Source organism: Ammospiza nelsoni, chromosome 19 (assembly GCF_027579445.1).
Source record: "Ammospiza nelsoni isolate bAmmNel1 chromosome 19, bAmmNel1.pri, whole genome shotgun sequence".
Lineage (NCBI taxonomy): Eukaryota > Metazoa > Chordata > Aves > Passeriformes > Passerellidae > Ammospiza > Ammospiza nelsoni.
The window spans coordinates 8,084,006-8,098,695 of record NC_080651.1 but is presented as its reverse complement, the minus strand read 5'-3'; the positions used below and the strand labels follow the sequence as shown (position 1 = coordinate 8,098,695).

General features: G+C 52.3%; 1 protein-coding gene across 1 annotated transcript; it reads left to right on the top strand.

Moving 5' to 3' along the window:
• The first annotated feature begins 3,253 nt into the window (after positions 1–3,253).
• TSEN54 (tRNA splicing endonuclease subunit 54) lies at positions 3,254–13,301 on the top strand. The gene is made up of 11 exons (XM_059485742.1): positions 3,254–3,285; positions 3,669–3,821; positions 4,907–4,970; positions 5,111–5,194; positions 6,426–6,524; positions 7,505–7,557; positions 7,898–7,999; positions 9,097–9,725; positions 10,190–10,250; positions 10,949–11,065; positions 12,060–13,301. Exons 1-11 carry the CDS (start codon positions 3,257–3,259, stop codon positions 12,208–12,210), a joined length of 1,542 nt encoding a protein of 513 aa, XP_059341725.1. The 5' UTR covers positions 3,254–3,256; the 3' UTR covers positions 12,211–13,301.
• The last annotated feature ends 1,389 nt before the right edge of the window (positions 13,302–14,690 follow it).

Below are 14,690 nucleotides of genomic sequence, written 5' to 3'. Positions count from 1 at the left end.
GCTGTGCTACATGAAACTAGAAAAACAATCCTAAGGCCAAACCTTCTCCTGTTTTTTCAAAAAACACTGAGTCTATTTACATCAAGTTCATCCAGGAGTTGACCACAACGAACATGCGAATACAGGGACTGCATAAACATGACTTCAGCACAACAGAAAAGGACTGGAAGGACTCAAACCCATCCTCAGACACCACAGCTCTGCTCTGCTCCCCCCTGGAGAAGGGCTAGAAGCAGGAGGAAGAACCAGGAACAGGCTGTCCTGTTTAGAAGAGGCAGACAGCCCCCAATTTTCTTACACTTTAATTATGTTTTTCCCAATCAGACAAAAACCCCACCACAGCAAAGTGGGCAAATGCACCACACTCACCTGCTCCAAGGGCCCACGTGCACTGCTCTGGTTCATTCAGTGTGGTGTCTCTCCAGGCTAATAAAGCCCTTCTCACTTGGGATGATGGCAGCGTCCCACAGGGGAACCAGGAGCAGCTCTGGCCTCCACCATCAGCTTCCTCCATGGCTTTCTCTGCCAGCCAGCCAGCCAGCCAGTGAGGGCTGGATCCTGCTCTGCTCCCTGGTGCCACACACCCACAGTCTTCCTGTGGGACCTCCCAGTCCCACACCCATCATTATCTGAGCTCCCAGGACCCCCCGAGCAAACCATTCACTCACAGTGCCAGGTTTCACCACTGCTCAGCTCAGTGACCATTAGTTCAGCTTCTTTCCACAGCCCTGGCCACAAAGAGAGTCCAGAACAGTCATGCTCCACTCAAAATGCATTCAGGTTCCACCCTGAACAAAGATAAAAATATCCCAAATTTAAGAAAAGAAGCCCATTAAAAAACCCCACCACAAGCACCACAGTTACAGTTCTAAAGCAGCTGGACAGAAACCTAACATTAAAAATCCTAATTTAAACCCAGAATATCTAAAGGGAAAAAATGAGCCACCTCACCCTCCATGTGTAAGTGCAGAATAGGAAGTGCAGCCCCCAGGACCACCCACACCCAGCTGGTGACACTCAGAATTAGGGCTGATAAGAGGATTCAGCTGGGGAGAACACGAGTCCCATCCTGCCAGGGCTCTGCTGGTGCCCCTGAGAGGAGCAGGACGTTCCCCCCCCCCCCCCCCCCCCCCCCACATGACAGCTAAAATCCCAGTATTGAAAAGAAACATGAACTGAGATTAGTCTTGACATTTCTGGGTCTTGTAATCACAGTGGGTGACAAAAGCAAATTCTGGATCAGAGCTTTTCCCTGAGCAATTTAAACACAGCTATTTTAAGAAGACTGAGCTAAACAAAGGGGTGACAGCCCAAAAGTTGAAAGCCACAGGATGTGGGGTCCTGGGATTATGTGATAATCAGGCAGCCCAAGGAGTCTCCAAACTACATGTACTTTTTGGAAATCAGGGTGAAAAAGCACTGCCCCTGCACAGCCTTCTGCCCCTCGCTCCATCCATGGGTTCTTGTCCCCCCACATGCCATGGAGAGGCACTGCTGGCCAAAATCCCTTGACCCCCTCACAAGGTGAAGGCTCAATTCAGGAGGAGAAAATAATGGGGCAGGAAGCGAAAATTAAATAATTTCAGTGGAAAATGGAAGGGAATGGTTTTTACATTCATCTCCTTTTGTTGGCATCTTGTCAAAGGGTTTTTATTGGGAAACCACAGCTGGACCCAGGGACTCTGGTGGGGAGAAAAGCTGTGTTTTTCCTACTTGAGGCTCAGTGCCTCCTGTGAGATATCCCACAGCAACAGGAGACGGGCTTGAGGTGAAACTTGAACTTTTGGTGCATTTCCCCATCAACCTGTCCATTCCTTCCCTGGCAGCCAGTCCAGCCATGCTGGCAGAGGTGTGAGGCCCTGCTGGATCACTGCACACTCCAGGCAGTCAAAGGCACCAGCCACTGCTGGAGGCCAGGAGAAACAGTGACACCACTGAAGGGACAATCCTCTTGCCCCAGTGGGCAGGACACAGCCACTTCCAGACTGGTCTGGCTCGTCCCACATTGTTCTGACAGCCCCATGGCAGGGCGCAGCCTGTCAGTGATGCTGGGGAAATGTACTGAAGAATGTATTGAATTGATAAGATTTTAAGAATTTGTGAGAATTTAAGAATGATTTATATTATAATTGCTAAGAATTTATTATTTAAAAAGGTATTTTCCTTTGGAGAAATGTATTTAAGAAAGGGCAAAATGCAGTGAGGAGAGAGAGGGAAAACGATAGAAGGTCCTGTGAGCAGCATGGCTGGGGGAAAGAGGGGAAGGACAGCTGGGCCAGGTGCTGCTCTGCTCCCCAGAAGCCTGGACAGAGCAGATATCCAAGCCTGGGACTAATATTAATTAGTAATAATTTTTGGGGGTTTTGTTTGTTTGGGGTTTTTAGTGTTTTTTTTTTTTTTTTTTTTTTGGTTTGTTTTTTTTTTTGTGTTTTTTTTTTTGTTTGTTTTGTTTTGTTTTTTAACTTAAACCCAGCCTGTTTACCCGTATTTGACCGGTGCATCATTTTCCTGCCCTTTACTCCATCCACCCATGGTTGGTTTCACCTCCCTTCTCCCATCCCGGCTGCGGACGGGGTGTTGATCGGGGGCAGCTCAGCGCGGCAGACCTGGGTCAGATCCCGGGCAAAACCCGTGGCCCGGGCCCGTCCCTCCGAAATGCCCGGCCCTGGGTGCTCCGTCCCGTAACGGTGCCGGGTTCTGTCCCTCAGCAGTGCCAGACCCTGGGTGCTCCGTGTGGCCCTGGTGCCCGGCCCCGTCCCTCAGCAGCGCCCGGCCCTGGGTGCTCCGTCCTGGTGCCCGGTGCCCGGTCCTGTCCCTCAGCACTGGCCGGCTCTGGGCGCTCCGTTCCTTCCCCGGTGCCCGGTCCTGTCCCTCAGCAGTGCCCGGCCCTGGGTGCTCGGTCCCGCCCCGGTGCCCATCCCTGGGTGCTCCGTCCCCTCCCCGGTGCCCAGTCCTGGATGCTCCGTCCTGGTGCCCGGTGCCCAGTCCTGTCCCTCAGCAGTGCCCGTCTCTGGGTGTTCCGTCCCGCCCCGGTGCCCGGTCCTGTCCCTCAGCAGTGCCTGGCCCTGGGTGCTCCGTCCCCTCCCCGGTGCCCATCCCTGGGTGCTCCGTCCCTCCCCCGTTCCCTCCCCGGTGCCCGGTGCCCGGTCCCCGCCGCTCGCAGTCCTCCGAGCCGCCAGGGGGCGCGTTGGCGGAGCCCGCCCTCTTGGCGGCGCTCGTGCCCGGCGGCGGAAGGACGCTGGTCCGGCACGTGCCCATGGAGGCCGGCGGGTCCCGCCGCCTCAGGTGGGGCGGAAGGGGGGAAAGCGGGGAGGCAGCGGGGGAACCCGCGGGGAGGGGGCCGGGAAGGTACCATGGGGAACCGCAGACAACCTCACTACGGGAAGCCGCGGGAGCACTGGGGGAGTCTGCAGTATTGGGGACCGGGGAGGCACCGGCGCAACGCGCGGTACCGGGGAAAAGGAGGCACTGGCGGGAGCCACCGATGAGGGGGCCGGGGAGGTACCGGCGGAGCCGCGGTACGGGGCCTGGGGAAGCACCGCGGGAACGCCCGGTACGGGGATCTGGAGGGGCTGCCGAAGCACGGGAGGCCCCGGGGGCACTGCTGTACGGGGTCCCGGGGCTGGCGGCCGCTCTCCCGTCCCTCACCACCCCGCTGTCGCCCGCAGCACGGCGGAGCAGCCGGAGGGTTGCCAGGCCCCGCGGAGCCCCCGCGGGCAGAAGTATTTCCTCCCCGACGGCTCGGCCGGGCAGGCCGAGAGGCTGCGGCGCTGCGGCGAGGAGCAGTGGCGGCTGCTCTGCGAGGAGCGCCCGGAGCGGCCGTAAGTCCATCCTGGAGCGGCGCTGGGAATGGCTTTTCCCGTGGAAGGGGTGATGCCGGCGGGCAGAGCACAGCTCGGGGGTTACGGGTGCGATCCCCTTGGCAGCAGGAGGTGTTGGACACCACAGTAAACCCCTGTTGGTAGCAGGAGGTGTTGGACAGCGCAGTAAACCCCCCGCGGTTCACCTGCACTCAGTGCCCGTGCTGGAGCAGCAGCAGTGCGACACAGCCTGGCTGTCCCTGAAGGAAAACAGGGACATGCTGTGGCTTCAGAAAGTCCCTCACAGGGCTCTTGGTTTTCCCAGGTGCCTGTGTAATCCTGTGGCCTTTGCAGGTAGCAGCCACTGCCTTCTTGGGCATGATCCAAGTTACTGAGTGTCTTGTTGATGCTCCTGTGTGGCCTGCACAGATTTGACCAGGTGTCAGTGTCCTTGATTTATCAGCCTTGGTGGTTTCAACAGTGCTGCCAGACTTTGGTGCTTATCACTTGGGAGGCATTCACACCCACCTCTCAACACACACCTTCTCTGCTTGGCCTGCAGCTATTATTTTTTCCCTGTGAGTCCCCGTGGGTAGGGTACAGTGATTAGAGGATGTCTTGGCAGCAGCTGAGTTCTGTATGATACAGAATCACTGAATGGTTTGGGTTGGAAAGGACCTTAAAGATCACCCCATTGGACTCTCTGCCATAGGCAAGGACACCTTCCACTAGACCAGGTTGCTCAGAGCCCCATCCGACCTGGCTGTGAATGCTTACAGGGACATGGCAGCCACAGCTTCTCTGGGCAACCTCAGAGGTGTTAGTTCCTCAATATCCACATATCCTGCATTAGGCCCTGCATCTCCAGCAAGCTGCTGTAGCCTGTGGACATGTCTCTGTGGTGCTGACTGAAGACACTTTTAACTTTTGGTGGTGATAAAGTGATGCTGCTAGAGCCAGGGGATGATGGCTTTCTGATGCCTTGTAAAAATGCCACCTGGAAACTTGCTGCCTTTGACACCTCCCTGAGCTTGTTTTGTGCTGCTACACCAGGAGCTGATTGTAGGCCACACTAGCAGTAACAAACAAATCTTTATTCTTCTCAGGGGGAATCTGGTGAAGGCTGAGTGGAAACCAGAACAGGGCATCGTGGAGCTGAAGTCCCCTGCGGTGAGTGCCACAGAGTGTGCTCAGTGCCATCATCTCCTACTGCCTCACAGATTCCTTAATTTGCTTCTTGCAATGGGAGGGAGCCTGGCTGTCAGCAGGGAGCAGCCAGAACCAATCAGGGATTTGTGCTCCTGTTCCAGGGAAAGTTCTGGCACACCATGGGGTTCTCAGAACGAGGCAAACAATGCCTGCTGCCCGAGGAAGCTCTGTACCTGCTGGAGTGTGTAAGTAGGATGAGAGCACTGGGTCCTCACTGACTGGGGGAGCTGTAATAACTGATAAGCAGCTGCTTCTCAAAGAATTGTCTCTTTTAGTATGTTCTGATGGACCTGTTTGTCACCAGGCTGTGGGTTCATACCCTGTACTCTCAAGCAGCCTCTGTGTCACTGACAGTGTGTCAGTTGGATCTGTGGCCAGTTCATTCAGCTTAAGCAGAGATCTTTGGGGTTGCTGCTTGGGATTTCTTCCCAGTATATATGGCAGAAAGAAATTTAAATGTGGCAGACAGAGTATTGAGACCACGTTGGTTCAGTGCTCCTCTGCTTGCAGAAATGCTGCTTAGGGCTCAGCTGGATTTCTTTGCTGTAGAAAGGAGTTTTTTCTGGTCTCTCCACCAAAACCTGTTATCAGTAGAATTGGTGTATTGATCTAAAGGGAACTTTTATCCCTCAGCAAAATAAACAGATTGTGAGCTGATGCTGATGCCATTTCTTAAATCCTAAAGCAAAGGTGGGGCTTTTTTACCCCTGGCATTCTGACTAATAGTTTGTAAACAAATTGATGGCAATAAAATGGTTTAGTCAGATGCTGAGTACAAAATCCCCCAAAAGCAGAAAAAAACAGTGAGATGCCTTCAGCCCATGCCATGGAAAAGGTGTGGTTCCTAGGGTTTTGTTTTCCTTATGAGTAAACACCATTTAAAAAGACAGAAAGGAGGAAAAAAGTGTAGCCTAAAACAGCCTTCTGGAGGTCATTTGCTATTCCCAGGGGAAGTTACCTATGGGATCTCTGAGTCTGTAAAGGAAGTAAATGCTTCTGAGTAGGCACCAATTGATGCCACCTGAAGCTGTTGTTCACTCCTCTGCTCCAGTTCTCAGTTTTGCTGGTGTAAGTGCTTTTGTTGTTGTGCTGTATCCTGAATCACTCAGATCATCAAAGTTAGTTTATCTGTCCAAGCAGTGGTTATTTTATCAGCTGAGTTTTTTGCTCCCAGGTGCATCCTCCAAACAGGAGCAGGAGCTGAGAGCTGTGGGTGGGAACTTCTTACCTGGCTGATCAAACCAGGGTATGGGGGAACTGGGTATGGGAAAGGGACTGTAAGAGGTCCAGGTGACACATGGGGAGAGATGGATATCCTGTCAGGGAGGGACCAGCTGTCAGCAGCAGTGGGAAAGGACAGGCTGTGAGCTTGCATAGATTTGTTCCTGTGACTCACACCAAGCTTCTGCCCTGCAGGGCTCTGTCCAGCTCTTTTACAGAGATGTGCCCCTGTCAATCCAGGAAGCCTACGAGACCCTGTTGTGCCAGGAGGCAATGAGCCTGTCACATTACCAGGTGTGTTGGGACCTCCAGGTGTTGGAGGAGGATGAAGGCAGAAAGGCCAGACTCTGCCACACAAGCTCTTCCAGTGGCTGGAAGCAGGGTAGGCTGATTGGGGAGGGAAGGGAAGTCATCCTCAGTTTTCCCACTCACCTTCTTCCAGATGTTCAGTTCCTGTTTCCCCCCCTTTGCTTTGGGTCCTAACCCTGGCATTTGCTCCTCTGCCAGTGCCACACTGTGTTCACTGTCCTGGTTTTAGGCCAATTTCGGGAGAAAAACCTCTAAAAGAGGTTTCCTCTAGAGAGCAAATTCAAGCAGCCCGTCCCACAACTGCTTTGGGAAAAAGGTTTCCTTGGAGAAAAGTGGAAAAAACTGTTCATTTAAAAGGCAAAGCATTCACCAGCACAGAAAAAAAAAAAAAACCAAACCAGTATTAAACTATAAAACCTCTTGCCCCTCCAAAAGAGATGACAAACTCAGAAAAGTCCCCTTAGTGGGCTGTACCTCGACTCACTCATTCTCTTATCTGTCCCTCTGATGCTGGAAATGCCACAGCCCAGGCCCAGCCCAGTGGGCCACAGGTGTGAGCTGCCAGTGCTCTTCTGGTATTTGGTCCAGAACAGGCTTAAACAGGTCCAGAGAAAAAGCAAACCCACAGTCCATGTCCAGGGAACTTCTCTGCCTCAGCTAGCTAAAAACTAACTGAAAGCAAAGGAGAGCTCTGTCCCACTGTCTGTCCATCTGCAGACAACATAGTCCAGGAGCAGGAATGTGGAGGAGTGAGTGCAGTGTCTGAAAACAAACTGCACGCTTCTTCTCTCCCTCCTTCACTCTCAGAACCAATCTTAAAGGTGCAAAACTTATTTCTGGGCTAAACATATGAATGGGGATACAAGCATCATAAAGTCACCCAGGACATCATTCAGTCATAGTGGAACTGAAGTAAATTGTGTTTAGAGCTGTCATCTAACATTCTTGCTTTCCTTTGCTCTAAGGTGTTCAGCCATTTGAAGCAACTGGGTTATATTGTACTGAGATTTGACCCCAGGTAATCAACTTTTCCTTCCCGTGCTGCTTTCTCCTTCCTCAAGACCCTGAGACTCTCTGTACCCACTGCCTGGACCCAGGGAATGGGACCAGAGAGGAGGACTTTGGCCCTGCATTCCATCTCTTGGGAGGATTAAAGGCTAAGAGTGCCACTCTGCCCTTCCTTGCTCCTCCTTCCTGAGGAGGTGATTTGGAACATGAACTGGGGCATGAACTGAGGGCCATCCTGGTCCCACTTGGGCATTTTCTGTGTCTTTGGTTGCTGTATTCTGGGGGCTGGGCAGAAGGTATTTCCTCTACATCACCCTGCTCTCAGCCTCTGTGTTGGTCTCTCCTTCCAGCACTGTCCTGTCTCCCTATGAGAGGCAGCTGAACTTGGAAGGTCACTGCAAGAGCTCTGGGAAACACCATTGCAAGAGGAGGAGGAGGAGTTCCAGCCCCCGGTAAGGATGTGGCCCAAAGCCTTCTCCCATCCTCTTCAGGCTCTGCTTGCTCAGGAGCAGCTGCTTTGCTGCAGTGTCCCCAGGCCCTCCTGCTGGGGGTGACCTTGTATGGCACTTTGCTCTTGGCTGTTCCCAGGCAGTGCAGCACTTTTCCTGAATGCCTTGCAGTGTTCCCTTTTGTCACACGTGTGTGTCATGCCAGGGCTAAGAGGGGCAAATTGTCCCCAGGTCCCCCTGTGGTGCTGAGATGTCAAAAGAGAAGAGTGGAGAAGTCAGTGCAAAAGGAACACGTGTCAGGCACCTCCTCCTACTTTTTTTAACAGGAGCACAGCTACCACAGTGCACCTCTTCCATTTATCCACCTCCTCAGTACAACTTACCTGCCAAGACTCAACAGCAGAGAGCAGACTTGTGTCCTAGGGCTTGCACATGTCTGAAACATCCCCACAACCTGACAATGAGCAATTCTTCTCATAATTCTGACAGTTCCCAGGAGGTGGCGTCAGCCTTTCAGAAACGGGGAGGATGAGCCTGGAGAGTCTCTGTTGACAGTAGATCAGTGCCTGAGGAGTTTGGAATTGTAGGAACTGAGAGGTTAAACTGCTGGTCTAAGAACTGCCCCATCTTCTCTGGAATCAGAGTCTGAATCTCACACCAATAAGAGGTGCTTGGCAGGCAAGTTTCTGCCTGGCCTGTGCTGCTTTGGCTGAAGTCCATAGTGTTTGCATGGAGGTGTTTGGGTCAGTGTCTGGGGTGTGGAGCTGGCATGGCAGGTTGGAAACATTGTCTATACAAATCAAGGCTGACATTCTCTTGGGCGTTGAAGTCAAACCTTGTGCAGGACTTCTCAGAAGTTTAATCTGCCTTTGGCATTCACTGTTTAGTTTTTGCTGCTTTTTTCTTTTCGCATTTGTCTCACAAAGAAGTTGTTCTAAAGGGTTTGCAGACGTATCTGGGGGTTCCTGCCACTTTTGTTGCCCTTCCTTCAGGCTTGGCAGACTGCATTCTTCCTGTTAATAGGGAGCAGGCAGAATTTAAAGGAAAGCAAGCTCTACCACACGCTCTCCCTGAATTTTTTACTGTTCCTTTGTCTTTAGTTTACATGAGAAGAAACATAAAGTATGTGAGGACCTTCCAGAAGCTGAAGGGACCTCCAGCAAAGATGGAGATGACTATGGAGACTCCATTCCTGTGGATGAAAAGCCCTTGTCAGTGCAGCCAAAGGAACCAGATGCTGTCAGTGCAGACGGGGAGTCAATGCTAGTTCCTCTTGATACAGGACAAAAGGACTCTCTGAGCTTCTCCAGCAGGCAGGCTGGAGACCACAAGGAGAACAGCACTGGCACCCATGCACCCCGCTGGGATTTTACCACCATCACCTTTCCCAACATGGCCTCAGACCAGCCCTGCACACACCTGCCCTCCCCTGACAGCAGGCTCCTACCAGAGAACGTGCCAGGCAGGGAGGTGGATGCAGCCTCCTGGTGCACACAGATCAACCAGAAACAGGAAAAGCTGTCGCGGAAGGAGAGGAGGCAGCGTGAGAGGGAGAGCAGGTACAGGAGCAGTGTCAATGCCGACCAGGAGGTGAGGTGCTGCTCCAGCTGGCAGGAGTACAAAGCCCTCTTGGAGCAGAGGAGGCAGCAGAGGGCTTGGAAGCGACCCTCCCACCTCTGGAACCAAGCTGTCACACCACTGCTGCGGCCAGAAGAAGTGACCTCACCAGGTAGTGGCTCTGGGAACTTGACAGGGACCATTCTCTCTCCCCCAGCTCTGAGAAAGAGTGTCTGGTATGCAGCAGCAAAAGGGATGACATGGAGAAGCTGAACATCAGTTTTGGGGACAGTATTTTGAGCAGGAGAATCTTTCTATAGCCCACTCAAGTGCCAGGATAAACAAGGCCTTGGGAGGGCTTCTAATCCATTCCCCATGTCCTGCTGTATTGCAGTCCTTCCTGCTGGGCTGTTAGGCATGTGCAGTCAGGGCCAGCAAGATGCAAAGCAACTGCAGAGTGTCTGGGCTGTGTGTTGGGAGGAGATGAGGAAGTTGAGGTCTTTGAAGTAGCCAGTGGTGACTGTGGAGCTGCCAGCCATTGTCAGAGGAGGAAGGCTCGTGGGTGGTGTGGAGTGCTTGGAGTGCCCTGGGAGGGAAATTGCTGGTGTGATCCTTTCCCGTTCCTTCTCCCTCCAGCTGAGCTCCTCGAGCAGATCAGTGTGCTGCAGCCCTCCCACATCCTGGATGGAGCCTCCTGGTTAGTATCCAGCCAGTCAGCTTGGAGCTGTGGGGAGCAGGAGTGTCTTGTGACTGTCCCTGCTTGTGAGGTCTGTGAGGTGCTCCCAGCAGCAGTCTGGGAGTTGCTGCACATCCAGGGTGCCAAGAGAAGGCAGTGCTCTGCTCCATGACCCCCTAGCATTTCTAGAGAGGGGGTGACATTTCCGTGAAGTGGCAAGTCCTGCAGCAGCAGAGCCAGGGCTTTCCAGGCCAATTCAAACAGCAGGGTTCCTCTTTTATCCTGCCCTTCCTTCTCTGCCCACCAGCCAGAGGTTTGATTTGGTTTCACCTGTGCCTCATCCCTGGAATGTGCTGCCATCCCTGCTTCAGTGGTTATGAAACCTTGGCTTTGGGACTTTGGGTTCTGCTCCTGCCTCAGAGTCAGTGTGGTGCTTGTGAGCAGTTCCTGCTGTGCTTTGCTCCCGTCTTAGTGCTGCTTCTTGTGAGGCTGTAGGGTAGATGTGAGCCAGGATCTTGCTCTGCTCTGACCACAGGAAAGTTCTGGAAAGTAATTGATACAATTGCAGGGTCAGTCCTTTGAGGAGTGAAGCCTTTCAAAGGACACAAACTAGTCAAACCTAGACCCAAACTAAAGGGAGTTTTTGCTTCCTCTTTTCTCTGCTGCACCCATACCCTGCAGTGTTCTGATCCCATACCTGTGGGTGTGTTCCCCTGCAGGCTGCAGGAGGACCCAGAGGTCATGAAGATAGACTTCAACGTGTATCAAGCAGACGCTGTGTCCAAGTTTAAGAAGACAAAGCCTGGGAAGCCCCATGTCAGGATGTGTGTTCGGAGGTACCCACGAATCTTGTGCTGTTTCTGAAACTTTGCAGTTGTTGTGGAAACGAAGTCCTAATGATCTGTAAATGACCCAACATCTTGTGAGCTTTACAGATCATCAGAGTGTCTCACTTGAGGGTGGTCCTGCCCAGGATTTTTTTTCTTTCAGTTCTTCATCCTTTGTTGGAGACTATGGCCGACAGTTTCCCCCCCTCTTCCCCTGTCCTTGCATTCAACCCACATTGTTTGGTCATGTGGTTGCTGCTCATGTCTGAGTATCACTGGGGGAGTCAGGAGAAAGAAGCCACAGCTTTTATGCAATACTTGTGAAATTCAGGTAGAACCCAGTGCTACAGGAGCTGAATCCTCAGTCAGTGCAGGTCACTCTGGAATTCTGCAGAGATGAACCTCCCCAGAGCTTGCTACAGGCTCTGAGCCATAGGTTCAGTATTTTGATCTTTGTCGAGTGTAATGTTAAAATCACTAAGAACAGAGGGTATGTGTCCCCTTTTTTGCTGGATCCAGAACCTGATACTAGAACTCTGTAGCAAGGTACAAAGTTCAGTTTCTGCCTTTTCTCATTTTGCTTTACTGAAACTGTCCCTCTGCTCTCTGCAGCTGTAGTAGACAGAGGAAGGAAGGTGGTAATGCAGTTTTACAAGGTATGTCATCAGCCAGTAGGATGATCCTTGTTGCCTGAATACTTTCATTGATGAGCAAACAGACTCTGCAGAATTAAAAGGAGGGAAAAGCAGGTCAGATGTTGATCCCAGCAACCTAAAGATCTTCCCAGCACAAGTTATCCTTGCTTTTGGCAAAGGATTCACCAGCTCCCAGCTCCAGGCATGCTGGGTACTCACTCTCAGGGCTGGCAGGACTGCAGTGGGTGGGGAGAATCACTACCAGCTCCTCAGGCCAAAGGGAGCTGTTGTGATGGCTGGCCAGGACAGCTTTGCCTCTGTGTTCTTCTAGCTTGGAGAACAAACAGGATGTTTTTTTCTCTCTGTAGCTTTGATGAGCAGATCCCCTCCCTGCGGGCTTTGAAGCAGGTGACGTATCTGAGTGGGGACGTCCCTCTGGTCTTTGCACTGGTGGATCATGGAGAAATCACCTTCTATTCACTGAAGGAGTTCAAGCTGCCCGTTGATGTTTATCACTGAAGCTGCTGTCACTTGCAGAAATGGGATGGAATAAAGGGAACAGTTTTACTCAGGAGTTGTTTTCCTGATTAATGAAATATTACAGAAAACAGAGCCTGTGATAACTGGAACCTTGGGAAGTTGGCCACTTTACTGGCTTCACCCACCCAGACGGCTCAGGCATAATATGTGAGTCTGTTTGGCTTAGCTGGGCTTTTCTGGGCTGGAGTACACACTGCTTTGTTCTTGAAGCCACTGGCTCTCCAGCTTTCTCACCTCGTGGACCACCAGCCTGCCTTTCCCGAGTCATCTTTTGCTGACTATGGACCGTTAGAAAACACTTTGCTGGTGATCCTTTTGTCACATGTAAAGAACCACTGTGCTACACCAATGGAATGATTGGAGTGTCACTGAGGTCAATCAGGGACAGAATAAGCTGATCAGTGCTGGTGGCCTGAGCCTCTGTCATTCATCTGTGCCGAGGACCATCAGATCACATTCTGGTCTGGAAAGGGCACAGCCATAAACTCAGTCACCTGGAGGAAAGTTTCCAGACACTTGAGAGCAGGAAACTGTGCCTTGAACACAATTTCGTCAGCCAGAGGCCAAAGAAAGCCCCAGAGCATTGCAGATGGCAGCTTGGCTTCCTGCAGCAGCTGTGCTGAGATGCATTTTGGCCACACAGTGTTAAACCATGCTAAAACTTCACCACCACTACCAGCACACTGCATCTGGCAGTCTCACCTGGGCTGAGTTGCAGCCCCTCTCCTTCAGCCCAACATCCTCTTTCCTGGCTGTGGATCCTTGTTATTTCTCTTGCACGTGAGAGGTCCCTGAGTAAAGAGAAAAGCTACAAATTCCTCATGAGCTTTCCAGTCTGCTCTCCACCAGGATATCTAGGTACCAAATTTGCTTTAGCCTCTATGCCAAAAGTGCCAGGTGCCAGAAGGTCTGCTCAGTGGGTGGAAGTGAGCTAAGCAAGGCTGTGTTTGATATCAAAGTTTTCAGAACTGTAATAGCAACTGGTTTAGATGTATTTTATTTGGTGTTTTTTTATTCTTTCTGGAGATGTGGAGAACGCTAAGCAATAAAAAAAAATCCTTTTCCAACAATTCAAGCTCCTCGGTGTATTTCTTAAATCTCCTAGAAATGTTCATTTATGCAGAGGGAGACTGTGGAGGCTGCTGGGACCCAAGCAGCAGCAGCAGCAGCTGGTGAATGCCTGCTCAAGGTCATACTGTGGCTGTAACCCGGGTAACCCTGCTCCTACGCCGGCTGTTCCCGGGGAGGGCAGCGTGACTCACGGCCTGGAGGTGTCCCTACATCCTGCTGGCACACGACACCTCTTCCTCCTTCATCTTCCTCTTGCGTGCTCAGGGTATCGTAGCCCAGGGTGCCGGGGCTCTCCTGTTTCACACACACGCCCCCGTTATCAGATGCTGGGAGTCGGCGGGGCTGTCCTGAGGTGAGGGGTCTGGCGGCTCCTCCCACGCTCCCTCCCCTTCCTCTTCCTCCTTCCAGCAGGGCTTTGACTCTCATAGTTTCGCTAAAGCCGGGGTTGGCAGCCCCAGCTGCCCTCAGCGTTCTCCCAGAGTGTTTTACAGATTAAAGGCAGTGGGAATGGAGTTTCTAAGAACAGACGCAGCCCGGAGAACTCCAGCCTGACCCACAAGGCTCATGTTTGTCCTGGAATTAGGTCAAACTCACTCCTGTTGATTTCAATCAGTCTCATCTCTTTATGCCAAGGTGGAATTGTATCGATGAACTCTAGGAGAGCCACCCAGTGAGTTTCACTGGGGCAGAGACTCCCTGATTCAGCACAAGACAATTACAATTTAATAACCACTGCAGGGAGGATTGAGAAACTGTGGCTGCCTTGCTCAGCACTGTAACATCTGATGGTGCCTTTACCCACCCCAGAACAGGAGCATGATCCAGACTGATACCACTGCTCCACTTTGGCCTGTGATGCAGATCGGCTGAGCATTGCAAGAAGATGAGAGAACTGAATGTTTAATTGAAAAACATTACTTTTGGAAACGTGGGTGAAATACTGCTACTGGACCCTTGTCAGAGGTAATTTCAAGCTTTTGCATGGATGCAGAGTGGACAGACTTTCACCTGCCATTGCCCTATACGTAAATACAGCTTCTTTGTCCATCTGCTGTTCCCTGCAGCAGGATAGGGCATGGCTGCTGCGGGACTGTGCGGTGGGACTTTGTATTCCTCTCTCCAGCGAAGGCTTCGACTTTTTGCAAAATCTGCCAGTTTTCACAGGCAAGGCTGTGAAAGCTGGGATCTCCCTGGCGGCGCTGGAGCCGGGAGGAAAGGCCTGGAGTCCGGCCCCGGCTTTCCCCGCCGCCCTTTCCCGGGCCGCCTTTCCCGGCCTGTTCCCGGTGCCGGGTGTCCGCGCTCCCGAGCCGTGCGGTGCTGCTCTCTGATTGGCTACAGCGAGCGCGCTGCTGAATTATTCATGAGCGCGCCGGCCGAAAGGGAGGCGG

Bases quoted from the DNA above. Each gene is read 5' to 3' on its own strand.
- TSEN54 (XM_059485742.1), top strand. From the start codon at position 3,257: ATGGAGGCCGGCGGGTCCCGCCGCCTCAG. The intron at 7,558-7,897 runs GTAATCAACTTT...CTCTCCTTCCAG, and splicing joins GTACTGAGATTTGACCCCAG to CACTGTCCTGTCTCCCTATG. The intron at 9,726-10,189 runs GTAGTGGCTCTG...TTCTCCCTCCAG, and splicing joins AGAAGAAGTGACCTCACCAG to CTGAGCTCCTCGAGCAGATC.